This window comes from Symphalangus syndactylus, chromosome 18 (genome assembly GCF_028878055.3).
Source record: "Symphalangus syndactylus isolate Jambi chromosome 18, NHGRI_mSymSyn1-v2.1_pri, whole genome shotgun sequence".
Classification (NCBI taxonomy): Eukaryota; Metazoa; Chordata; class Mammalia; order Primates; family Hylobatidae; genus Symphalangus; species Symphalangus syndactylus.
Window position 1 is genome coordinate 88689620 of NC_072440.2, and position 25493 is coordinate 88715112.

At 50.6% G+C, this 25493-nt stretch overlaps 1 protein-coding gene across 1 annotated transcript in view; it reads right to left on the reverse strand.

Annotated features, from left to right (window-relative positions):
- KLHL29 (kelch like family member 29) overlaps positions 1-25493 on the reverse strand; it is a 324605-nt gene that overhangs the window by 126791 nt on the left and 172321 nt on the right. The window contains exon 3 of the mRNA XM_055253343.2: positions 24573-24902. Coding sequence (XP_055109318.1) covers positions 24573-24857 — 285 coding nt within the window. The 5' untranslated portion in view covers positions 24858-24902. The remainder of the gene's footprint in view (positions 1-24572; positions 24903-25493) is intronic.

Consider the following 25493-nt stretch of genomic DNA (forward strand, 5'->3'; position numbering starts at 1 on the left):
GGCTTTCGAGGTACTCCCTGCTGTGTTAGGAGCTGGGGTCACAGAGAGGAATCAGACACTGGCACTGCCCGTGGGGGAAAGAGAGAGTTTAGACAACTAACTACAATGCAGCATGTGCTAAGGGAGAGGGGCAGGCAGCCCTCTCGAGGCTGAGGGGCACCAAGGAGGGGCTCAGCTCAAGCACAAGGGCTTCTCCCTCCCCCACATCAGCGAAATAGATGTTTCCTGAGGTCATCCCACGATCATTACTTTAAAAAGTAACGCTGGCCAGGCGCGGTGGCTCATGCCTGTAATCCTAGCACTTTGGGAGGCCCAGGCGGACAGATCACCTGAGGTCAGGAGTTCAAGACCAGCCTGGCCAACATGGTGAAACCGCATCTTTCCTAAAAAATACAAAAATTAGCCGGGCATGGTGACAGGTGCCTGTAATCCCAGCTACTTGGGAGGCTGAGGCAGGAGGATTGCTTGAACCCAGGACATGGAGGTTGCAGTGAGCTGAGACCACGCCATTACACTCTAGCCTGGAAAGAGTCAAAATAAATAAATAAATAAATAAATAAGTAATGCTTTTAGGTAGAAGGAATGTGGGGAGGCTGCTTAATGGGTATGGGGATTCCTTTTGGGGTGATAAAGACATTCCGGAACTACATAGTGGTGATGGTCCCACAGCCTTAGGAATGTACGAAACGCCCCTGAATTGTACACTTTAAAATGGCAAATTTTATATTATGTATCGCTTACCACAATTTTGTTGAAGTAGCATTTTCTGAGGTCACACTCCATTTAAGCTCTGCTTACAACTTCAAGGGTTCTGCAACAATTCCTGAGACAGGGCTGAGAGGTGTCCCTAGACAGTTAAGCCTCCCCAGAGGCCTTCTGCGTGCTCTCGTTCTGCATAGTCCTGGCTCCAGGCTAGGCTTAAACATCGGGAATGAAAAAAGCCCATCAGCCAAATCCCAGCCAACCCTTCCAAAGGCCACCAGAACTGCTCCCAACAGCATATCCTCCTGAGCTTCGCCTGGTCTAATTTTAAACTCTCCCTGGTGGTAGAGCGAATAAAGTGCTTCTCCTTCTCTGGAGCAGAGTCTGCTATTGCTTGGAAGTTCGTTTCTGGGAGGGCGGCTGGTGGGCTTGGCACTGTTTCCTTTCTATCACCCCTCGAAGCCTCCGACACCGCCCTCCTGCTTCTAGTTACATATGGGTCCCCTCCCCTTGGTGAGGGAGTTCACCAAGCCAAAAATCTGGGCAGGCTGGCAGGGGTGGGCGTGGTGGTGGGGAGCCTGGAGGGCAGAAAGGGAGGAGCTGGAATTAGAGCTTTCCTAGGATTTGGCAGAGACCCAAAACCAGATCCTTCCCTTGGATTTGAACTTAGCCACCCAGCAATGAACTCATCATCTGAGCCTCCCCTCCTCTCGTGACTGTGCAAATGTTTAGCTTCACCTTCATGCAGCCGGCAGTCCATCTGTTCACATGCTGGCCAGAACAGGGCCTGGTGGCACAGAACTGACCCAGGAGTAGGTATAATCCTCTCTTCTAAATGTGCTTAATACCATTGATAATCTTGTCACATAAATCTCCCGGTTAGCAGTGAGCTGCAGCTATCGCCGCTAGACTCCAAGAATCTTTCAGTAACGGATTCCACCTCCTGTAATCCATCTCCTTTCTTATACCGATTTCAGCTGCCATGTTGCCACGCACGTGGGAGAACTGCCCTAACCTTTACAGGCATGGTTTCTTGGCGAGCAGTCACTTGCAGATCAGGCTGATGGAGCCTGTTCATTCAGCCCACTCGGGTGTATACCCAATCTGATGGCCGTTTCCTGCTCTTGGGGTCTGGTACTACGGGCTGTGTCTTCTGCATCATCTCCTTAGTTTAAAGGCTGACTAGGCTGGCCGTGGTGGCTCACGCCTGTAATCCCAGCACTTTGGGAGGCCAAGGTGGGTGGATCGCCTGAGGTCAGGAGTTCGAGACCAGCCTGGCCAACATGGCGAAACCCCATCTCCACTAAAAATACAAAAATTAGCTGGGCATGGTGGCATGCGCCTGTAATCCCAGTTACTCAGGAGGCTGAGGCGGGAGAATCGCTTGAACCCGGGAGGCGGAGGTTGCAGTGAGCTGAAATCGTGTTATTGCACTCCAGCCTGGGCAACATAGCAAGACTCTGTCTCAAAACAAGAAATAATAATAAATAAAATAAAATAAAGGCTGAGTAAAACTTTCTAGACAAAGTGCTGTGCCCCTTGACTTCCTCTGTCCCTCATGGGCACCCCCCCCCCGCCCCAGCCTCTGTGCCCAGAGTAAGTCTAGGCACTTTCTCCAGCACTGCCAGTTTGGGATTACAATGTCGCCAAAGGCTTGGAGGGACGTGATGAGCTCAGGCTGTTGCCATGTTCCTCCAAAGAAATTAAACTCAAGTTATTAAATCACTTCCAAGACGTAAATTACCAGCACGAACACCGCTGGGCAGAGCCAATACTTTCCAAATTTGGATCCTCCCTAGTCCCAGAGTTTCTGCCGTTCTAATCCCCAGAGGGCGAAGCTGGGAGGAGGGTGCCTGTTTCCAGGAGCAGGGTACACAGCTCTGCCCCCAGTCCCTGGGCGGTTAAAGAATAAATATCCTTTGAGCAGCACTGGCGCCTGCCCCGGTATGGGCTCTGGGCACCAGCAACAGCTGGGTAAACAGTAGGCTGCCATCTAATTTCATACCCAGGCCCAGGGGAGCAGCTGGAGAAAAACACGGCACAGACCTGGGAGGCCGGCTGGAGCCTGCCTAGGGATCGCTCATCTTCTAAAATAGGCCCATAAGCCTCGGCTGACATTTGGGTACAGTTTCCCCCAGGCAGGTGTGTGGGTTTGTGGAGGCCTTCTGTCTCTAGAAGGCCCACCGTGGATCACTGGAACCAGTTCCTTCCTAGAATTCTATAAAATGACCCGCTGGCAATAACACAGTCAAAGCACAGTCTTTAACGGGAAGGAGTGTCCGAGTCCATGAATCTGCTCACTTTTTCTCCTTTCAATTACAACGAGATAAAGAGGAGCAGAGATGGCAGCAAAGAGAATTTTCTTCTGAATTAAACTCTGTGAGAAGAGGGGAGTGGTTGGGGCTTGGAGCTTTTATTTGGCTTATGTGGTTTTTTGATTTAAAGAATTTCCCTGATGCTCTCTGAGTCTGATCAAGAGCTTTCTGGAGGGGAATAACCAGTACAGCACGTCTGTTTCCATTTTCTTACTCCAGCTACATAAGAGTCCCGATGTCGGCTCCCTTTAAATGGAGGCCACATTGAGCGTCTGATCCCACTCATAAGTCTGCCCCTCCCTGGAGACACCACTGCACGTAAATGACGCACCTAGCGCCTTCCCTTCTGAGAGGGACGTGGGAGTACTAGAGCTTCTCGCTTTCATTGCCCTTTGAAACTTTTCCAAATTGGAGTCCATATGTTATAGGAAGCAGGCAGGTGGTCATTAGGAAGCTTGTAGAAACATTTTTCGACACCAAGGAAGAAGGTGTGATGGTGTTTCATTTCAACTCAGCAGAGACGAGGTCAGCAGGTCAGCCTGCTGCTCCTGGATTAAACTCACAGCATCAAGAGCATGTTTTGCAAAAATCCAGCCCCACGCGGATGGACCTTCTTGAAGGAGATGCTAGGAAGAGACCCTTCCATGGGGTGTCCATGGGGTGTATCATTCTTCTGGGGCTGCGGCAACAAACAACCACGCGGTGGGTGGCTTACAGGACAGAAAGGTCCATTCTCACAGTTCTGGAGGTCCGAAGTCTGAAGTGAAGCTGTCAGCAGGGCCACACTCCCTCTGGATGCTCCAAGGGAGGGTCCTTTGCCTCTTCCAGTTCTGGTGGCTCCAGACATTCCTTGCTTTGTGGTGGCATCATTCACCTCTGCTCGGTCTTCACATGGCCTTCTCTGTGTTGTCAAATCTCCCTCTCTGTTCTCATAAAAACACTCGGCATTGGATTTAGGGCCCACCCCAATCTAGATGGTCTCATCTTGAGCCCTACCTTAGTTACCTCTGCAAAGACCCTATTTCCAAACAAGGTCACATTTAGAGATTCTGGGTGGACATATATTTGGGTGGGGGGTGGGGCACTATTTAACTTACTACATGAGGAGTGCCCTGAAAGTAAAATTCTGCTTTCTCATCAGTTTGAATGTTTTCAAGAAGAGATGGGTTCCTTTGGAAGTGGCCCACCTTACCACCCTGAAATCTAGCTTAAATCCCTACCTGGATGGGATGGGGAGTGGAACTGGGAAATTGTAGCAAGTTCACAGGTGAGCCAAGAACAGGGTTGGAACACAAAGCCTAGGCCACCCAGTTGTCTCTTCAGCCCATAAACCAGATGACTGGCATCTTGTGAAGTTCCTGGAGGGACAGGACAATCTCAGGCGGCTGAGAAAGCAACTGCCAAGCCCCTGGGACCCCTGACACCACCACCCTGAGTCACAGGGGTCTCCGAATCTTCTCACCACCCCCATCCTCCACCCCCACTCCTGGCTCAGTGTTGGTGTTCAGAAATGTTAAATAACAATAATAATAATAACACATCTGAGTGTGGCGCTTTAATAGCCAATCTGTCATTTTCCTACTTTATTTCTGAGATTTTAAGAACAGAGCCCTTCCTGCACAAAACATCAGGGTGCATTTATATTAAAAAATGAAACTAATTAAAATGTTTGAAAACCATAAAGCACACCACCATAAAACAGCAGCAGCCCTATTTTTCCATTCCAAAAAGATTTTTCTTCTTCATTTTGTGGCCTGCCCTGATGAGAAAACTATTGGCACTGGGAGTCACTAGAGGCATGAGGCTGATAGGAGCTGTTTTGCCCCCGAGCACTGCCTTTGCTCCTAGACCCTGGTGTGGTATCTGAGGCCACAAAGCTGGAGCAGCCAGAGGGCTGGACACGGATGGAGAAGGCTGGAGGACAAACTACTCTCAAGGTAATCAGAATGCAACCCACTTGATGAGTGGTTGTGTTGTGGGAGAGTTTTTCAAAGGCGGAGCTTGGAAGGTGAACACCAGCACTTAAAAACGGCACAATGTACCCTGAACCTCAAATAAAAGTTTTTTTTGTGTGTGTGTGTGAGGCGGAGTTTCATTCTTGTTGCCCAGGCTGGAGTGCAATGGCATGGTCTCGGCTCACTGCAACCTCCACCTCCCGGGTTCAAGTGATTCTCCTGTCTCAGCCTCCCAAATAGCTGGGATTACAGGTACGCACTACCACGCCCGGCTAATTTTTTTTTTTTTTTTTTTTTTTTGAGACAGAGTCTCGCTCTGTCGCCCAGGCTGGAGTGCAGTGGCGCGATCTCGGCTCACTGCAAGCTCCGCCTCCCGGGTTCAGGCCATTCTCCTGCCTCAGCCTCTCACGCCCGGCTAATTTTTTGTATTTTTAGTAGAGACGGGGTTTCACCGTGGTCTCGATCTCTTGACCTCGTGATCCGCCCGCCTCGGCCTCCCAAAGTGCTGGGATTACAAGCGTGAGCCACCGCGCCCGGCCAATTTTTTTGTATTTTTAGTAGAGATGGGGTTTCACCATGTTCGCCAGGGTGGTCTTGAACTCCTGACCTCAAGTGATCCACCCACCTTGGCCTCCCAAAGTGCTGAGATTATAGGTGTGAGCCACCTGCCTCCAGCCTAAAAGTTTTTAAAAAGCCCCAGCACAATGCAGTACCAGGTGTGTGTGGCCACAGTGGAAGGTGGATCAGGAGTCACTGCCCGGGACTCAGCGCACCCCGCATCGCAAGTGGAGTCATTGACATTAGGGAAGCTGCCTTCCCAGAAGTTCATCCTCAACCAGCTGAGCCACAGAACCTCCTAAGTTAACAAAGCATGAGTATTTGTTGAATGAATACATGAAAGAGAATCCACGTGATGTTCAAAATGGTGGGAAGGAAGACGGGGTGGGGAGTGGGGACTGGAAGGGAGGACCAATCACGTACGTGGAGATGCTCAAGTGTACTCAAGCTGTGCCACGGTGCAAGGGGTATCTGGCTTCCTTAGAAGAACATGGAGAAACCAGCAAGATGTCATTGTTTAAATGCTACACTCCTTATTTTCTCGGATGTGAGTCCATTTCTTTAAAAAAAAAAACAAGCCTCCAGGAATTTATTCTTAAGACAAAATTTGTATTTCACTATGATCACCAGCATTTATTGGGCACTTACTGTTTGCTTAGTAACGGGCTAGATTTTTTTATTTTTATTTTTTTGAGACAGAGTCTTGCTCTGTCACCAGGCTGGAGTGCAGTGGTGTGATCTCAGCTCACTGCAACCTCCTCCTCCTGGGTTCAAGCAATCCTGCTGCCTCAGCCTCCTGAGTAGCTGGGACTACAGGCACACACCACCACGCTAAGCTAATTTGTTGTATTTTTAGTAGAGACGAGGTTTCACCATGTTGGCCAGGATGGTCTTGATCTATTGACCTTGTGATCTGCCTGCCTTGGCCTCCCAAAGCACTGGGATTATAGGTGTGAGCCACCGCACCTGGCCTAATGGGCTAGATATATATATATTTTTTCTTTGTGAGATGGAGTCTCGCTCTGTCGCCCAGGCTGGAGTGCAGTGTCATGACTTTGGCTCACTGCAAGCTCCGCCTCCCAGGTTCACGCCATTCTCCTGCCTCAGCCTCCAGAGTAGCTGGGACTACAGGCGCCTGCCACCATGCCTGGCTAATGTTTTTTGTATTTTTAGTAGAGACAGGGTTTCACTGTGTTAGCCAGGATGGTCTTGATCTCCTGACCTCGTGATCGGCCCGCCTCAGCTTCCCAAAGTGTTGGGATTACAGGCGTGAGCCATCGCACCTGGCCTGGGCTAGATTTTTTAAGTGGAATTTCTTTTAAGGTAGTATTGTTGTTATCTCCATTTTACAGATGAGGAAAAAGAGGCCACACAATGGTTAAGCAGCTTACCAGTGGAATGAACCCAAGGCTGCCTGTCTTTAAGGCCAGAGTTCTTTCTGATTTGTGTTCTGCCTGGCACAGAACCAGGGGTCACTCACATATGCTCCAGCTGAACTCACCCGCATCAGGGTTGGGGCATGCGGCTGATGTTTGGCTGAAATGTAAGACCCAACGGGGGTGGGGGTGCAGAGGTGACAGATGAGGCTTGGTGAAGCCAGAAGAGGTGGGAACGCCAAGGGTCTTAAGCCACTTTTCCTTCAGGGCAAGTATGGAGTAACTGTACATTTAAAAAAAAAAAGGATGGATGTGACAGAGTGGTCAGATTGGAGGCAGGAAGCTAGGAGAGGCAATCTGTGTCCCCTCAAGTGAGATATGATGGGCCTGGACTATGGCAGTGGAAGTGGGACTGGAGGGAAAAGGGTGGACTCCAGAAATCTACTAAGGTGGACCTCAGCTCACTGATGGGCAGTAATGAGGATGGTGAGGGAGGGAAGAGTCATGTAGCTGCACCTGCTGGGTGGGCGGGAAACCTGAGCCCTGAGCCAGGCATGCAGAAGAAGGCACAGCTTTGAGGCTGAGGATATGGAGCTCCATTCTGGGAATTTTATATTTGAGGTTCGGGCAGATACCTAAAGGCAGACATCTGGGGAAAAGAACTGGGAGTTTGTCCGGGCGCGGTGGCTCACGCTTGTAATCCCAGCACTTTGGGAGGCCGAGGCGGGCGGATCACGAGGTCAGGAGATCGAGACCACGGTGAAACCCTGTCTCTACTAAAAATACAAAAAATTAGCCGGGCGTGGTGGCGGGCGCCTGTAGTCCCAGCTACTCGGAGAGGCTGAGGCAGGAGAATGGCGTGAACCCGGGAGGCGGAGCTTGCAGTGAGCCGAGTTTGCGCCACTGCACTCCAGCCTGGGCGACAGAGCGAGACTCTGTCTCAAAAAAAAAAAAAAAAAAAAAAAAGAAAAAAAAAAGAACTGGGAGTTAGAGTCACAGCCTTCGAAGTAAAAAAGGTCTGAGTTCAAGCCCCGTTTCTATAATACCACGTATGAGCTAGCGCATTGAGCAAGTTCTCAGGCTTTCCAAAACTCAGTTTCCATGTGTGTAAATGGGCAGAACTGTAGACTTACCACACGGGGTTGCTCTAAGAATGGAGACAAAACATGTAAAGCTCTTGGCACAGGGCCTGGCCCTCCACAAATGGCTTAAAAAACAAAAGAACAATGACAACAAAAACAACCATAACCACAACCACCAACAAACAGAACGGGAGCCGGAGCCCAGGACTGGGGGGGCACGGGTTCCGGGTTTCAGAACATCAGATAGAGGCAATGATTTCCCATTTCATGGAGGCACAGCAAGTGCTCTGCAAAATGCCTGACTTTGGGATTCCTTTAATTAGTGAGATGCTACATGCATGCCAATACATGCCTAATTGATCTGTAGACTGTTGAGTACTATTGCCGAGATGCCTGCCACACAAAGGACAAGAGGCAGCCACGGGGCTCCTCTGAAATGAGAATATACGACCGTGGAAAAGAAATATAGTTTTCAAAAGTGCACAGCTATTTTTCAGTAAAGCGAGTGGATTTCCATGACTACACCTTCTACCCACAATTCAACTTGATAATTCAACACATATTTACTGAGCACATAACAGGCAAGCGGAAGGTGCCAGCAATGCAGAACCTAAGAGGACAGGTCTTTTGTCTCAAGGGCCTTCATTCTAGAGGGAAAGAGACAGGCAGAGAGGAGGAGGTCACACAATGAAGACCATGGCAATAATAACAGATCACGCTTACAGAGTCTGCTCTGGATGCCAGACACTGATGTAAGTGCTTTGTATTATTAATTCATTTAATTTTCCCCACAACCCAGTGAAATGGATAGTATTATTATCTCATTTTATAGAAGAGGAAACCAATGTTCTGAGAGGGTAAGCAACTTGCTAAGGTCACACAGTTAGAAAGTGGGAGAGTCCGGATACAATCTTGGGCAGTTTGAATCTAGAGTCTGGGCTCCTAATCCCATCGCTGTGCAGGCCAAGAGGTGTGTTAAGTACTTATGTTGCTGGTGTGCAATGGTACCCCAGCTAGGATTAATGAGGTTGGCTAAGCGACTGACGGTTTCACCTGCATGCAAAGAAACCTCTTGGCCCTGACTGCCTCTCAAACCACAGCAGCTTCTTCCTGTCTCTTGGCACCCTCAGGCACGCCATAGGACAGAAGTCAAACTGGAAATCCAGGGACAAACAACACCCCAATGATAGGGAGGAATCGCATCATTTACCGATGCTCAGTGGCTTCAGAATGGCCCACGAGGTCGGCCATGGTCACAGGAAGCTTTCTTCTGCTCCTGGAGTCCCTCGATGGCCCAAGGTCAGATCTCAAGGGCGTTCCGAACAGAGACAGGATGAGCGTCTGCCTGCTTCTCCCCTATTCTCCTCTCAGATTTTCCTTGGAGGCAGCCACCTCCCCATTCCAAGCCAAGTTCTGGGCTTTGATAACTAAATGACAGACCTGACTCTGGCCAGGAAGCCCTTCTGATCTTTCTTTTCTTTCCTTTTTTTTTTTTTTTTTTTTTTTTTTTTTTTTTTTTTTTTTTTTGTGAGATGAAGTTTCGCTCTAGCCGCCCAGGCTGGAGTGCAATGGCGTGATCTTGGCTCACTGCAACCTCTGCCTCCCAGGTTCAAGCAATTCTCTTGCCTCAGCCTCCAGAGTAGCTGGGATTACAGGTGCCCACCACCACGCCCAGCTAATTTTTGTATTTTTAGTAGAGACAGGGGTTTCGCCATGTTTGCCAGGCTGGTCCTAAAGTCCTGATCTCAGGTGACTCACCTGCCTCGGCCTCCCAAAGTGTTGAGATTACAGGTGTGAGCCACTGCGTGTGGCCCCACCCCCCCTTTATTTAGACAGAGTCCTGCTCTGTTGCCCAGGCTGGAGTGCAATGGAGCGATCTCAGCTCACTGCAACCTCCGCCTCCTGGGTTCAAGCGATTCTCCTGCCTCAGCCTCCCAAGCAGCTGAGATTAAAGACTCATACCACCATGCCTGGCTATTTTGCGTATTTTTGTGTATTTTGTATATTTTTGCAACCTCTGCCTCCCAGGTTCAAGCAATTCTCTTGCCTCAGCCTCCAGAGTAGCTGGGATTACAGGTGCCCACCACCACGCCCAGCTAACTTTTGTATTTTTAGTAGAGACAGGGGTTTCGCCATGTTTGCCAGGCTGGTCTCAAACTCCTGACCTCAGGTGATCCACCCACCTCGGCCTCCCAAAGTGCTGGGATTATAGGCGTGAGCGACTGCACTGGCTCCTACTGGTCTTTCACAGGGCCACGTGGAGACAGCAGGTCTGAACTAAAGAAGACCCACTACAGTGGGGCCGCCTGTGAAGCTCCGGGCTGCATTCCATTCTGGTGCCTTGAGGATCTGGAGGCACAGCCAGCAGGTGGTGGAGTCCTTCAGGACAGGACAGCAGGACTGAAAAACCCACCTGAAGATGGGTGGTGGCCGGACACCCTGGCTCTTCCACCAGGGACAAAGCTGCTGGTGCCTGACTGTCTGACCGTGGGTGTATCAAGGCTCAAGTCTTCGCCACTGAGGGGATCAGAGGCGGGTGTGAGTGGTGGTGGGAAGGCTGCTGCCAACTCAGATGCCACCAGAGTTCCAGCAACTGGAGGTGAGGGACACAGAATATCTGGACTTGGGAAGATCTTGGAGGAAAAACGTACAGTCCCTTGCTGGATGCGGTGGTTACTAATTTCTGCTCAGTGCTCATTTTACAAAGCCATTGGCCATGCCAGGTACAGACTTCCCCTGTGGCCTGGTGAGTGGTCAGATCAATGGGGCCCCATCAGCCCGGTGAGGGAACTGCTGGGATCTCAAAAATGGATAATCCCAAATTCCAAGCACCAGTTTCTTCCTCAATTATTTATAAGGAACCTGATGTGGTACATGGAACCTAATTCATAATGCCTTTTTAACGCCATTATAACACAATATTCATAATATGCCCTTCTAATCTCAGCAGATGACAAGTTGCCACGATTGAATTCCCATTAATATGAGTTATGGGTACAATACAGTTTGCTCAATATCTCCTCAGCCTCATATTGTGGAAGAATAAAACTCACACACTCAGCATATTTCTGTTTGCTATGGTTTTTTTTTTTTTTTTTTTTGAGATAGAGTCTTGCTCTGTTGCCCAGGCTGGAGTGCAATGGTGCTATCTTGGCTCACTGCAACCTCCGCCTCCTGGGTTCAAGCGATTCTCCTGCCTCAGCCTCCCAAGCAGCTGAGATTACAGGTGCCTGCCACCACGCCCAGCTAATTTTTGCATTTTTACTAGAGACGGGGTTTCATTATGTTGGTCAGGCTGGTCTCGAACTCCTGACCTCAGTTGATCCACCCGCTTCGGCCTCCCGAGGTGTTGGGACTCCAGGCGTGAGCCACTGCGCCCGGCCCCCTCAGCATATTTCTAATGGACAAGGCGATGGTGACGTGGTATAGCTGAGCTCTTGGGGCTGCTAGAGGAATTGACCACAAACATGCCCCCATGGCTCTGGCATCCACCAGGGAGTCTATCTGCCAGGCTCTGCGCACCTGGCTGGGTGGAGGTTCCTGTGCCGGGTGGAGTGGGCAGGTTCTGGAGCTCCGGTGGGTGAGCTGCTGGGGCCTGCATCTTTTCCCCTCTCTCCTCCTCTATCACTTTCTTCTCAGGATCAAACTCACCTTCAAAGCAGGGGCTGTCTCTGCCCTGAGGCAGGCCTGTGTCTCCACATTACCAACAGCATCATAAAGAGGCTGTGAACCCAGTTCCGGGGCTCTGTGACCCTGGACATGATACCACCTCCCAAGGTTATATTATTTAATGAGGATAGTTACGGCCCCAACCTCATGCAATCGTGAGACTGGAGAGGGTTCACAGGCAAAAACACTTGCAGCCGTGGCTGGTTCCCAGTGAGCACTCGATAAATGTCAGTGATAGTGACAATGACAATGATGATGCTAGCAGCAACCCCAAGGACAAATCCCAGGTCCTGGCTGGTTGGCAGTCCAGACTTGCTTCTTAGAATGTTTGCTGAGTACACAGGGTTAAAGTGCACACTTGTGCCAGGTGCATATTTCTAGCCCAGAGCTGGGCTCTGGTGGGCTTGATGCTGGTGAGACATATAACCTGCCTCTGAATATGTATAGCTGAGGCCTCACCTTCCGCTCTGCTCTCTGGGGTGCTAGAGAAATGGACCACAAAGACGCTCCTCCACAGCTCTGGTGTCCACCACAACCCTCTTTCTTAAGGGCCTGACTCGCCCACTGTGCTTGGCAGTAACCTTGTGGCCGGGCAGCTCCGAGCCTGCGGAGCTGCTGCTGTTGAGGGAGGAGCAAATGGGAGAGTGGAGAGCCTTTCTACCCAGATCAGGTTACCTGGTGAGTCCTGATGGGGATCCTCAGCCATGCTGACCCCACATTTTCCCAGGAACCTTCCCTGGGGGCTGGGCCACCCTCCCGCCCATTCCTCAGGAGTCCTTCCTCGTAACCGGCCCAGCACACGCTGGTCTGCATGAAGACTCATCATCTGATAGGCTTCCATTCTGCTCCCTGTGACCAACACCCCTATTTCTCTTCATCAAGGAAATGGTGTGGTGCGTCAGCTGTCCCCGAATTTATGCTCAGACATTGCTTCTCTCCTCCCATGGTGGGTATTCATTAATTCATTATTCTTTAGGTCTGAGTTTTCTTTTTTTTCACTGTGGTAAAATACGCTAACGTAAAATTTGCCATTTTCCCCATTTTCAAGCGTACAGTTCAGTGGCATTCATGGCAGTCACAGTGCCATGTGACTGTCACCACTATTTCCAAAGCTTTTGCAGCATCCCAAACAGAAACTCTACCCATTAAGCAAAAACTCCCTGTCCCTTCCCTCCACGCCAGCCCCTGGTAACCTCTAATCTACCTTTTGTCTCCACGAACCAAGGCATTTATTTTAATAAAGCGCTTTCACCCAGCTGTTTCATTTAGACCCCACAACAGCCCGGTGAGGTGGACACTCTTGTGCACAGCTTGTAGATAACGAAACAGTCTCAGAGAGCTTCAACATTCCACCTGAAAGTCACTCAGCCAGTCAAGTATGAACATGGGTCCTGACTGCCACCTCCTGACCCCAGCCCAGGGTGCTTTTCATCACTCCTAGCAGCCCCCTCAAATAGGGTCTCTCCTTCCCCATCCCAGGAAAGATCTCATAGGAACAGGGCTCGAGATGAAAACCATAACCACAGTGACCTTTTCCTTCTTCCCTCTCCTCCTCCAAAGCGGCGCTGAGCTCACAGGGAAGACAGTGGCAAATCGTGGCTGCTCTGCTCCCGACATACACAAACGTCCTGCCAATGATTCTGCTGCACCTCCACTTCCTAGCCCAGGTTCAAATCCACCAAGAACGACTGAGGGACCAGCAAGAGGGGGCTGCTTCCCTGAGCTTGGATATATTCAAGGCCTGCCCAGCAACACCTGCAGACGGTCCTGATGGCTGTGACTGCCCTTCTGCGATGGAACTGGGCCAATGCCTCTGAAAGCGGGGGCTGGAGTGCAAACACTGGCCATGCACCATGTCTTGGGGCAAAACAAGAAACCCTCAGAAAGAAAGAGAGGCCGGGGCTGTAAGGCCCAACAGTCCCCAAGCGTCCTGCACCGGAGTGCTATCTGCATCACCCCACCTGGCTGGTAAGGAGAAAAGGTCGCCTGATCAGACAAAAAAATGAAGAGGACTGCAGCTGGCTGTTTATGAGGTCTGGGGCTGGACCATGCGATCCTTGTACCTTTTGATCCTGACATTTGTTGGTTGTTTCAAACCCTGATGAGCAAAACTGTTCCTGTGGGGAGTCTGTGGCTGCACCTTCAGGTCGTGTCACCAGCACGGGGGAAGGATGTGCCTGGAATCTGCATGCATTCAGCTGCCCATCCAACCAATTTCACCGGGGTTGTCCTGGGCTGGGCCTACCCAGAGCTCTAGGTGATGAATCCCACTCTGCTGAGTGATCTGGGTCAAGTTCCTTAGTCTTTCTCATTTCTGAAGTGGTGCTAATAATAATTACTCGGAGAGTTATAATGAGGATTTAAAAAGTTCACATTGGTAAAGTACTTAGAACAGTGCCTGCAACAAAGTAATTACTAGATGAGTGCCTTAAATAAAATAAATAAATGCAAAAAGCTGCAGAGAATTACAGGCAAGTCAGAGTAAAATCTTGAGAAGATGCAAATATTTGAAGGAAAAGGCTGTGATACTGTGACTCCAAATGCTCTAGGAGAGATGGAAAGGGCACAGTAACTACAGCAAAAGCTCCGATGATGTAAAATCTGCGCCCCCCCAGCACAGCTTCATCATCTGGGCTGAGGCCCCAACTACGAACCCATGAGGGCTTCATGCTAGTTCACCACGGGGTTACGTCTTCATCATCCTCATCATGGCACCCACAGAAATTACTGTTTCTGGAGGTGGCTCCACTATCTTCTCTCAGTTAGTAGGTAAGTTGAGATGATGTCAAAGGATTCATCTTCCCTAACCCAACAATAGTGGCTAAAGAAATTAATAAATATTCATATATATTAATCCATTCATTCTGTCCTCAAACACATATTGAGAGCTTCTATAGACTGGGCATCATGGGCAGCTGATTTTTACAGAGTTTGCTGCCTCATAAGGAGACAAATAAATAAATGGGTAAATTTCACATAATATTGACATATTATAATAGGAACGTAAACAAAATTGTTATAGGAACAAGAGAAATAATAGCAAAAAATGTTTTCCTATCACAGGGGGTGGTAACCTTTAGGCTCTCAGTTGTAGGATGAACAGGAGTTTTTCTGGGCAGGAAAGAGAGGAAATGACAATGCTAGGAAGATGGTGGCAGGTGCAAACGCCCTAGGGCATGAGAGATCTTCCTATGTTTGCGAATTTCAGCGTGGCTAAAGTGGGTGGTGGGGTGACGCTCTCCAGTGACCTCCTGGCTCACGTACCAGTGTGTTAGTGGATTTCCCTCAGATAGAAACACAGACCCACTGACACAGAGGAGTGTGGTGGTAGTAAGCTGTGTCCTGGTGTTGACATTCAGAGAAGCAACAGATAGCAGGATCCCTGTATGCAGCAGTGAGTGCCGGGATGAATGAGTAATACGAGAGGGTACTCAAGAAGGTCACTGCAGCTGCTTTTAGCAAACCGACATGCCTGGTGAGGTCTAGGAGAGAGAGGAGGCACCCACAGCTGTTGCTTGGGAGCCGTCTGTGCAATGGAGGCGGTTGTTTTTTATTTCTTTTTCACACAACTAGAAAATGTATTGGCTCACACAACAAGAAGCCCAGAGCAAGGCAGTACCAGGGCTCTGGTTCAGTATATCTGGAACTCTCTTGTTTTCTCCACTGTTCATGTGCTGGCTTCATCCTCAGGCTCGTAGGAGGAAGGTTACAGCAGTTCAAGGCACCATATGCAGTCATGACAATGTCTGGAGGGAGAAGGATGACTTTTTTTTCTTGTGACTCTTCCTTAAAAGCAAGGAAACCTTTTCCAGAAGCCCCAGGAGGGATTACCTTCATATTCTATTCCAGAACTGCCTCACATGACCCTTTCCTAAACTAATGACGGAGAGCGGAGCGCGATCACCATGCCTGGCCAGAATCATATTCTCGGCAGAGGCTGGGGTTCACTTTTCTCTGAGCATGTGAGGTGGTGGATACCTGAACAGAATGGGGGTTCTGCTGGGAAGGGAGGAGAGAAAATGAACGTTGGGCAAATGGGCAGAAATGCCCACTACAGACCATGAGGTCAGCACAATCAATTCACCAGGCAGGCTCAGCCCATGCCCCCATTCCTACCTCCATTCCCTGCCACCCTCCAGCCTGGGGCCCACTTCTAACCTGAAGTAGGGATACTTTAAGTAGTAGTTGAAGAATCTGGGTCATGTTCACCATCAGTCTGGCCCTCAACTGGGTGTGTTTTCATCTGTAAAGAGGCTGTCCTATGCTGAGTCCCCCTGTCCTGCCAGAGAAGCCTCCTGAGGGCAACCTCAAGGCAGGTGCTGTTCTAGAATTGCAAAGATAATCACAGAGACGCCAGAGCCATGGCCCAGGGCTGGCCTGAATGCTGGGAGAGCTGGGCAGATCCACTCTGGACACAGGAGAGAAGCGTCACACTGGGAGGCCCTGACCTCATGGCCAGTGGGAAGAGAACCAGCTTGGGATGCTCCAGAGGGATCTGGCCATCCGTGAAGCTGGATTCATGGGTTTGTCCTTTCTGCCCCAGGTGACTCTCAGTCATTCAAATCCATGTTTTTAAAATAAAGCAATCAAATCTGAAAGCATGAGCAATTGGGACACCCCAACAGGATCCCCCCATTCCCTACCCTAGCCGACCATCTTAGACAAGGGGGCCCAAGTGGGTTTTGAGTCTCCACCCCTCCAGGTGTGAAAAAAAATAAGAATGTGGAATGTGAGTGACTTCCTTTATCCATCCACAGCTCCATCTGGGCCGGGCAAGAGCCCTACCTGCTGGCAGTCTGGGGTCGGGGGGCCAGGGGGAAACTGTGTGGCTGTCTAAGGGCAAAGGAAGGCAGGAGTAGGGGACAGAGAACCACAAACTTAACCTTGACACTTGAGCCTTGGGGAGCAGGTCTAGCAAGGGTGGCCCCGTGGGTGGCTAAAGAGTGTTTTCTTAAGGGACTGCAGCAAACAGCAGCCACCAATTTAAGTCAAGGGATGGAGTGCGGACAACTGGCCTTCTGCTATTGAGACGTGCACCTCGTGCCATTTCCCAGCTCCCGGGACTCCTTTTCACAGTGCCAGAAGGGTACAAAGTATTCACCCACCTTTTCCAGGAAGCAGAGGAGGGGAAGCTAGGCATGCAGAATTTTGCTGCCATCAATAGGAAAGGTGTGTGACAGCAGTCTCTGAGTGCATACAGATGCCTGGCCCGCTCACTCTGCTCAGTTCTCAGGGCTCTTTATTTACCAGGGGAAAATGAGGTTTCTTGCCTATGGGTTCTAGAGAGGCAGATTCACAATGCAAATTAATATGCCACACTAGTTGAGACTGCAGCCGGAGCAGCACATGGAATTCTCCTAAACCTTCCTTTTAGGGCAGCAAATGGAGTGTTGAAACTGATTGGTAATCCATTAAGTTACATCAGCTCCTCTCTGCAGAGACTTCCACAATGCCTCTTCCCCATGGCACTGTGCTTTTCGAAGGTTCAGGCCAGTCTGGCTGGCTGTACCATGAAAGTAAGAAGAACAGGCATAGGGTCAGTCGGGGTTTGGAGGACATTCCCTCAGTGAAATTAAACTAACTGTGTAGGGGCAGATGGTAGATAAATGATACTGAGATGCATTAAGCTCTCCTTTTTATGTTTATTTCCCCCAAGTTATTTTTAGCATTACAGACAGTTCCTAGGTAACAAATGGGTTGGGTTCCGAAAGTTCATTTGTAATTTGGCTGTTTAGATTTTGGAACATACTTTCCCTATAAAAAAACAATGTTATAAATGGTGATGAGACTCCCAGGCTAGTTCTCCAAAGCCTGTTTAACCCATAATGTAGCTAAAATACTGTCCTTTCTCAAGGGAAAAAAATTGTTTAATTGCAACATGAGTAATTAAACGAAACAGGGAAAACCATTAGAACTGAATAAGAGGTAGATTTATGTTCATCTTGAGTGATGCTCTTTGCAGAAAACTTAATTTAATTTAAGAAGAGGCCCTTATAAGGGCTTTTGGGGAACTGCACAGGATTTATCCTATTAGGGAGAAAGAGGCACTGGGCTGTCCGAATCTGTGGTTACTGCATACTGCGTCATGTAACAGGCTCCCTTTCCTGATTTCAGACTCATTAGGAAGTCTCCCCATCAGAATTTGTTTTCCCAAGTGGATTTTCACAGGGAGAAAGCCTCTGGTCAAAGTCCATGAAGGTGGCCTCCTTGGGGTGATTTTTAAATTCCAAATCAGTAGGTTAGCATCTGTCCTTGTGCATGTCCTGGGGACCGCAGTGTTCCAGTCCCACTAACCCTGGAGCGGTGACAGGATCAAGCATTGGAGCTTCTGAACTTAGAAGCCAAGGTCAGTGTACCTGCGAGATCCCCTGAGAGCTGCTGGACAGTCCGTTCCTAGCAGCACAATCCTTGCTGGGTGTCCTCTTTTAAACCTCATTAGCCAGTTCTCTGAGTAGATAGATGTACGTGGGTCCTGAGTGTCCCACATCTATACCAGGCCATATGAGAGAGTAATCCTTTCTGCCTGAGGCACGCCAGCCTTGGCCAGAACTGAAGGGTGAATGACTGTGCCTAAACAAACATGCTGGGAACACTCTGTGGGTAGATTGCAAAAATGATCACAACTCTTTCCAACCTTAGATGCCTGTCCCTTTGCAATGTGGTATTGCAGTATCCCCCATCAAGGGGTGGGGTCTCTTTGCCCACTCCTTGAATCTGGCTTGGCCATGCCTCCTGCTTTGGCCAATGGGATTTTAGCAAACATGCCTCAGGAAGAGGTTAGAAAAGCATCTGTGCATGGACCTTGCTCTCTTGCTGCTCTTGGTACCCTGAGACCACCATGTGAATGAGCCTGAGCTAGCTGGATGGAGGATGACAGGCTACAAAGGACTGAGTCACCTTGGCCAACAGCTGGCCAACCACAGGTGTGTGAGACCAACCCTGATCATTCAGCCACTAGCCAACCTATAGCAGACCACAGATAAATGAGACAGCCTAGCAGAGATCAGCTGAGCCAGCCCAGACTGGTACTGACCAGTCAAACCACAGAACCGTTATGGCTTTAAAACCCCAGGTTTTGGGGGTATTATCAAGCAGCAAAAGCTAACTTACATACACAACTGGCTCTAGTCAATGAAGTCTTCTGATATCTTTATTTTGGAATCCATGTATGGACTTTTTTTTGCCCAGACTAAGGCTCGTCTCTTACAAATGTGGCAAAATACATCTTCTTCCCTCTTTTTGCCTCCTTAATCAGAAATTTAAGTTCGGGCCACTCAGCCCAAACTGCAGGCTTTGAAATGGGTGCTTTGGAAATCATGACATTTTTCAATTTTGTACACACTTAGTGACTGACAGGTGGGTTGTAAGTCAAGGAATACAAAATCAAACTGTAATTGCAACTTAAGGTACAGGCAAAACCCATTAGCTCAGTACTAACGTGCACAGGTTGTGTTATCTCACAATGTGTTATTGTTCCCTGATAATTTATCACAAGGCAAATCACAATTCTTGTTCATGGAGAAAGCAACAGTCTTCTGGATAAAATCACTTGCAGTCTGGAAATTCACGGTGAAAGGGGCTTGAATGATTCTCTCAACTGAGCCCACTTGGCAAGGCAGCCTTCGATTTTCAATGTGAATACAAGAGGAATGAGAGTTCTGTGCAAAAGCATCCTCTCTCCATTCATGGGGCCCAGAAGTACACAACAGGAGGGGCTGCCACATTGGCCCTGAGGTCACTCACATGATCCCCACGGAAATCTCAGATCATCTCCCCCAAGAAGAGCATTCCTCCAGAGAAGCTGGAGTGCATGGGGAAGATACAGTCTCCAGTGTTGTCACATGTCCACCCTGACAGCCCTAAATGCTCATAAATGTCACATATCCACCCCGACAGCCCTAAATGCTCATAAACGTCAAAACCCGGGTGTTTTGAGTGTTGACGACGAAGCCCACAGATTTCATGGCCCCTTTCGGTTCTTCTCGGGCCTCCGACACAGGCGAAGTCGCTCTGCTTCCCAGCTAGATTTATTTTCAAGGGCTTAGCTCTGAGGGATGATGGGAATGTTTCAGCATGAGTGCTCCTGACCACAAGGAAAAAAAGCCCCCAGTACATTTCAAAGACATCAGTGAGGATTCTGCAGAGTCCATTCTTTCAGGAACAAAATTGCATTTTATGAAGCCGTCCCTTTTCTGTTTCATCTGTCAAGCAGGTTTGCTGAGAATAATTTAAATTTCATGCAGCAGCAACTGTGGGGCATTGGGGCTTCCCTTCAGGCCCACAAACAGGCCTGGCAGTGGAGTTGCAGTTCTGCTTCTCAGGAGCACCCTGCCCCTGCGGTCCTGACCATCCACCACCCACACAGTGGTGGGCCAGGGATGGGATGCCATCCCAGTTCCTTAGCATGACCTCACACCGCATAAGACAGGGGATGCGGACAGGCCAATGCACCTTTCTTCAGCCTCCCAGCACCAACCACCAGGGGGGAACAGGTTTCCCTGCAAATGTATGAATAACTGGGTAGACCCAGTCAATGGTTTAACTTTCTAAAATTAACTTTTATCGAGTGCTTACCAAATGGCAGGTAGTGTTTTCAGCTTTTCTATGCATATCAATTTAACCAGTTCTCACATCATCCCCATGAGGAGGACACTATGATTATTCCCAATTCTAAGAGACAAAGAAACTGAGGTTCAGAGACATACTCAGCTTCTAAGCGGCGGAGCTAGGATTCAATCCCAGTGCTGTCAGACTCAAAAACTTGAAGCTCTTAGCAGTGGTGAAATGCTGAGTTGACATAACCTTTGGCTTAAATTTTCTCACCTGTACCACAGAGGTAAATGTGCCCACTTTCTGGCCTGAAATCTCTTGCTTGCTATCAGCTGGGTGGATGAGCGGATGGAAAAGTTACCATAACAATGCTGCAATCATGGTTACCATGGTGAATGCTCTACCAGGCAGCCAGGAGTGGGAAGAGGAGCTGGCCCAGGCTGGTTCTGATTCTAACTCACTGGGTGACCTCGGCAGGTCACATTTTCTTTGGGCCTCCCTACTGTGACCTGTAGAATGAGGGGCTGGAGGACGTGGTCACTCTGCTCCTCTTAGGCTCTTGGAACTTGTGTCCTGGGGAGGCCATTGATTGGTCTGAGCCATGAGTGTGTGTTGGGGGGCTACGGGAGCCCACCAGACCCTCCCTGTACTTCAGCAGCCCAGGAGTCTGCTTGTCCAACTGGTCTTTCCTCATGACACATGAGAAATCTTTAGGCCACAGACAAATGAAGAAGTAGAAAAATCAACTCGGGCCTGAAGGTAGCAGTGACAGAAAGAATTGTCATCACCTCACCGGCCAGCTGCTGGGAGCACAGCCAGCCTACCCCACCCAGAGAGCCTGGCAGAAGCTGGCCCCTGCCTGGGAAGGTGACCAGGCCCACAGAGCTGGGTGGGGAGGGTGATGGCATGGGATGCCCCAGCCCCCAGGGCACGTGATGTTCACCCTGCGCCCTGCCCAGCCAAGAGGGGACACTAAGGCCTCACAGCACTGACACTAGTCCCCCAGTCACCTTCCTCAGGGACAGTTGCTGAGTTTCTGAGGGTGGCTCTGGCCCGCATGTGGCTCTAGACCCTTCACCCAGGAAGCCCGGTAGATACATTCCAGCGGCTGTCCCCACACTCTGGGACACAGCTCTGCTCCTGGCTTCCACCCGGCCGACCTCGCCCACCCACCCCACCATCCCCTGGAGTGCAGTTTCAGCTGTTTCCACAATGGGCTTTCCCTAGAGAGCTGAAAAAAGCTTTAAACTCCCTTCCCTCAGTCACCTGGCTGTTATCAGTCTCGGTCTGGAGCCCGCTAGATGGCCTCTTCCCCCCCAGCTCCCTCTTGCCTACAGAGCATCTGGAGTCCCAGCCAAGGGGTAGGTTTGAGATGCCCTTTCCTTTCCTTGCTTTCTTGGGGCCTGGCTGCTGTGTCTTATCTGAAGACCTGCCTTTTCCTCTTGGTGAGGTTAGAAATGAACACCTTTCAGTCAGGCTGGGCATGGTGGCTCATGTCTATAATCCCAGCACTTTGGGAGGTCAAGGTGGGCGGATCACTTGAGGTCAGGAGTTCAAGACCAGCCTGGCCAACATGGAGAAACCCCGTCTCTACTGAAGAAAAAAAAAAAAAAAAGGACATGAACACCTTTCCCTAAGGGGGTGGAGCCTTGTCCCATAGGCCTCATCTGGATGACAGTGACAACGGTGATAGGAGGAGGTAAGCACCAATATGGGACTCGAATTACCACATGCCAGGTTCTGTCTTGTTCTGAGCACTTCACACAGGTTTTAACCCATGCAGTCCTCACAACAACTCTGCTAGCAAGTACAATGACCTCTTCCCATTTTACAGAAGTGACACCCAGAGAGGTTAGGTAACCTGTCCAGGGTCACTCAGATAGCAAGCGGTAGAACGGAATTCAAATCCAGGCAGTCTGTCTCCAAAGTCTGGCTGTAGTCACAGCACTAAGCCTCCCCTGCCAATAACTTCAGGAGGAGAGACATTCTTGGGTCATCTGGTCATACTGTCCAGGCCACAGATTTGTTATACACAAGGAGCCGTGAGCTCCCGAGGGAAAGAGCCAGCCAGCCCTTGCCTGCTCAGTAAAGACCCACATTGTTGACCAGGGAAACCGCAAATACCTGGGCCTGGGCCTGCCCGTCAATTGATGTGGTCTTGGCACGGGGTCAGACACATAGGTTAGGGGACAGGCCTCTGGGCGGGCAGGAGCCAGGCTAGAACGGCGGGAAGTCACCGTGGCCCAAATCTGCCAGGGGTGCTTGGGAAGCGAGCACTGCTGTCCTCCCTTCCCCCCACCCAGTGCTCCTGGGCAACAAGGGACAGGGGCATAATCTGGGGACTCAAACAAGCCCCTGCAGGAAAGAGGCTGGGCTGGAGGCACAATTCAGTTCCTCTGTTGTGACATGCCAAGGAGCAGGCTGTCCTCACAGGAATGAACTTTCGCCCCCTCTCCCCCTCCTGGCCACCCTGCCCAGTCCTTGCCCCAGTTGTTGTTTTCTGTCTGAGACTGGGTTCCCTTCCTCTCATGTGGCTGTGGTTTGGGGTCAGGCCAGTCAAGGATGGTGAATATCAAGCCACTTTGGAGCAAAGTGGGAGCTCTGCGGGCAGCACAGCCCTGTGGGGGAGCCCCAGCACCGAGCCCCTCCACTTCGTCCCCCAGAGCAGCCCAACACCATCCCTACAAAGGCATGTATCCTTAAAAGGACAGACATCTTCAAGACGGCCTCCGGGCCCAGCCTCTCTCTCCCACCTGGAGCCCTGAGCAGTCGGTTCCAGCGGCTGCCATTCTCCATATGGCCAACAGCTGGCCCTGCAGAGTGCCTGCCAGATGTGGCCAGCGGGGCCAGCAGCTGGCCTTACTGGGTAGAGGTCACTGAGTCAGACCAGTGCTCGGGCTGGCGCCAAGAGGAGGAATGTGTTTGGCTGGCCTGGGGGCAGCGTGCCCAAATAATCCTCCACCTCCTCTCCCCTGTCCAACATTCTTTCCCTCCCCGCCTCAGTGGGGTGGTGTTTTCATAACAGGAAAATAAAATCAATAAGGCACTGCAGCAAGATGTCAGTGCGCTCCGAGCCAGCCTCCAATAGCTCCATTGTCTCGGCCTCTGACGGGCTCTGCGGCCGGCCGGCAGCACTCACAGTTATTAATGGGAAGCAGGGCTGAAAGGGAGTTTTGAAAACCAGGAGACAAAGGCGCAGCACACCTGGAGCACGGCTTTCCAGCACCACAGCCACCTCACAATAGCCGGGTGGGGCTCCCCGCCTTTAACTTCTCTGGCAACTTTTCTGAAAGCAGGAAAAGAAAAGCCTAGACACACACACATGTGCACACATACACACGCATGCACACACACACGCATGCATGCACATACACGCATGTACACGCACACTGCCCCAAGGGGGCTCCTTGGGAGGCGGCTCTGAATGGCCAGCAGAGGCAAAGGCAGCCTGCATAGCCTCTGCTCGGTGAGGAAGCAGGATGGGGACTGATGGCCTTCCTGTCACAGCCATGGCCAGGGGCTTGTCCCTCCAGGACTCAGGCTGCCTGGGGGGCTCCGAGCAGCCAGCACGATGGGGGACCAGCTCAGCCCAAGGCCGAGCAAGAGCCTTGGCAACACTGTTTTCCACATTCCGTTCAGCAACACAGGCTGGCCTCTGTTGCCATTCCCAAGGCTGGAGCCGCCTCTTCTAAAAGAAACGGGAATGACCTGGAGCTGACATCCCTGAGGCCAGCTGTGGGGACAAGTCCTGGGTCCTCTGCAGAAAGGTCCCACAGCCTTGGACTAGCCCTTAGAAGGCCCACTGAGCCCTTGCTGTGCCTCAGTGTCCTCAACTGTAAGGCAGGGATGATAAAAGTACTGACCTCACCGTGCTGTGGCAAGGCTCAGAAGAGACAATGGATACGAGAACACCAGGCCCAGTGGTTTATAAAGGGTGGGTTTATCACCCTTTATGACTGTTACTGCTTGTCAGTATCTTCTTGCACACCCAAGTTACTGGCACCCCCAAAGATGCTTGCATGGTCTCAATTTATCTATTTAGGAACCCCGTATTGCCATCTTGGAGTTCCACTGTTACTTCACTCATTAAATAGCATCTAATCAACATGGCATAGGACAATGGGTGGCCTCAGCACCTGCTTTTCTTCCTACAAGTTAGTCACAGAGAAAGACTTTACAGATAATAAAACCCTCGTGAACGCTTGCAAACAGTTGCCAGGCCCAGGTCCTGGGAGGACAAGACTCTGGAGGACTCAGGGTCTGGAGCACAGGCTGCCCCACAGGAGCCTGTGGGGCTGGCCTGAGCCTGCAGGGAAGCAGGGCCCCCCTATCCGGCTCCTGCTCAGAGATGACACCACGTCTTACCTTGGTGGTGACCGCAGAGGCAGAACTGGCCACGAGGCTGGTGATGGCCTCGCTGCTGCCGGTAGTGCAGGGAGCAGGAGCTGTAGCGGGGGTGGGCAGCCGGGAGGGCACCACAGGCAGCGGCAGGAGGCCGGGCCGGGCGCTGAGGCTGCTGGCTGTGCCGCCACCGGCCCCCGAGGTGACACTGCAGATGCTGGTGGTCCCATGCGTCCCGTTGACGCTCCACTCGCGGCGGTCCCAGCCCACCCGGTAATCTCTTTCGAAACGGCTATGGTGCCGGGACATCTCGGTGGGCCGAGGCGGCTTCTCACAGGGAAACAGAGCCCGGACCTGTGGTGACAGGGTGGAGAGAAGGGTGATTTAGGACTGGAGCAGGCAGCAACAACTGACAGCATCCATGAAGCCCCTTCTCTGGGTGCAATAACAGGCCTTCAAACATTAGCTCATTTCAGAGTCACGCAAGCCCACAAAGCATGGATCATTAATTAGCCCCACTTCGCAGACAAGGAATACATGATTTGCCCAGGATCATGTGGCCAAAGTAAGTAGGCAGGATTTGAACCCAGTCACAGTTAAAAGTGATACTGTTTGTTCGGCCATATCTCACTGCCCTGAACGACACAAATGTGCATATTTTAATTATGGATGGGACTTTATCCCCTCCCACCCCACCGTGAAAAAAGAGCCGTGAACTCCTCAGGATGTGTTTTCCTCAACCACATGATAGGATACGGCCACCCACGTGTGCAGACTCACTTTATAGTGGCCAAAGCCCTTTATATAAATCTCTCTTCCTCCTACAGTAGACTGTGAGGCAGGCGGCAGGGCATGGATGGTTTCTGAAGCCTCATGTCCCCTTTCGGCTCAGGGTCCAAGTCCACGCCGCTCTTTTGCCAGGAATGGCTTCCAACCCTCCCCTGG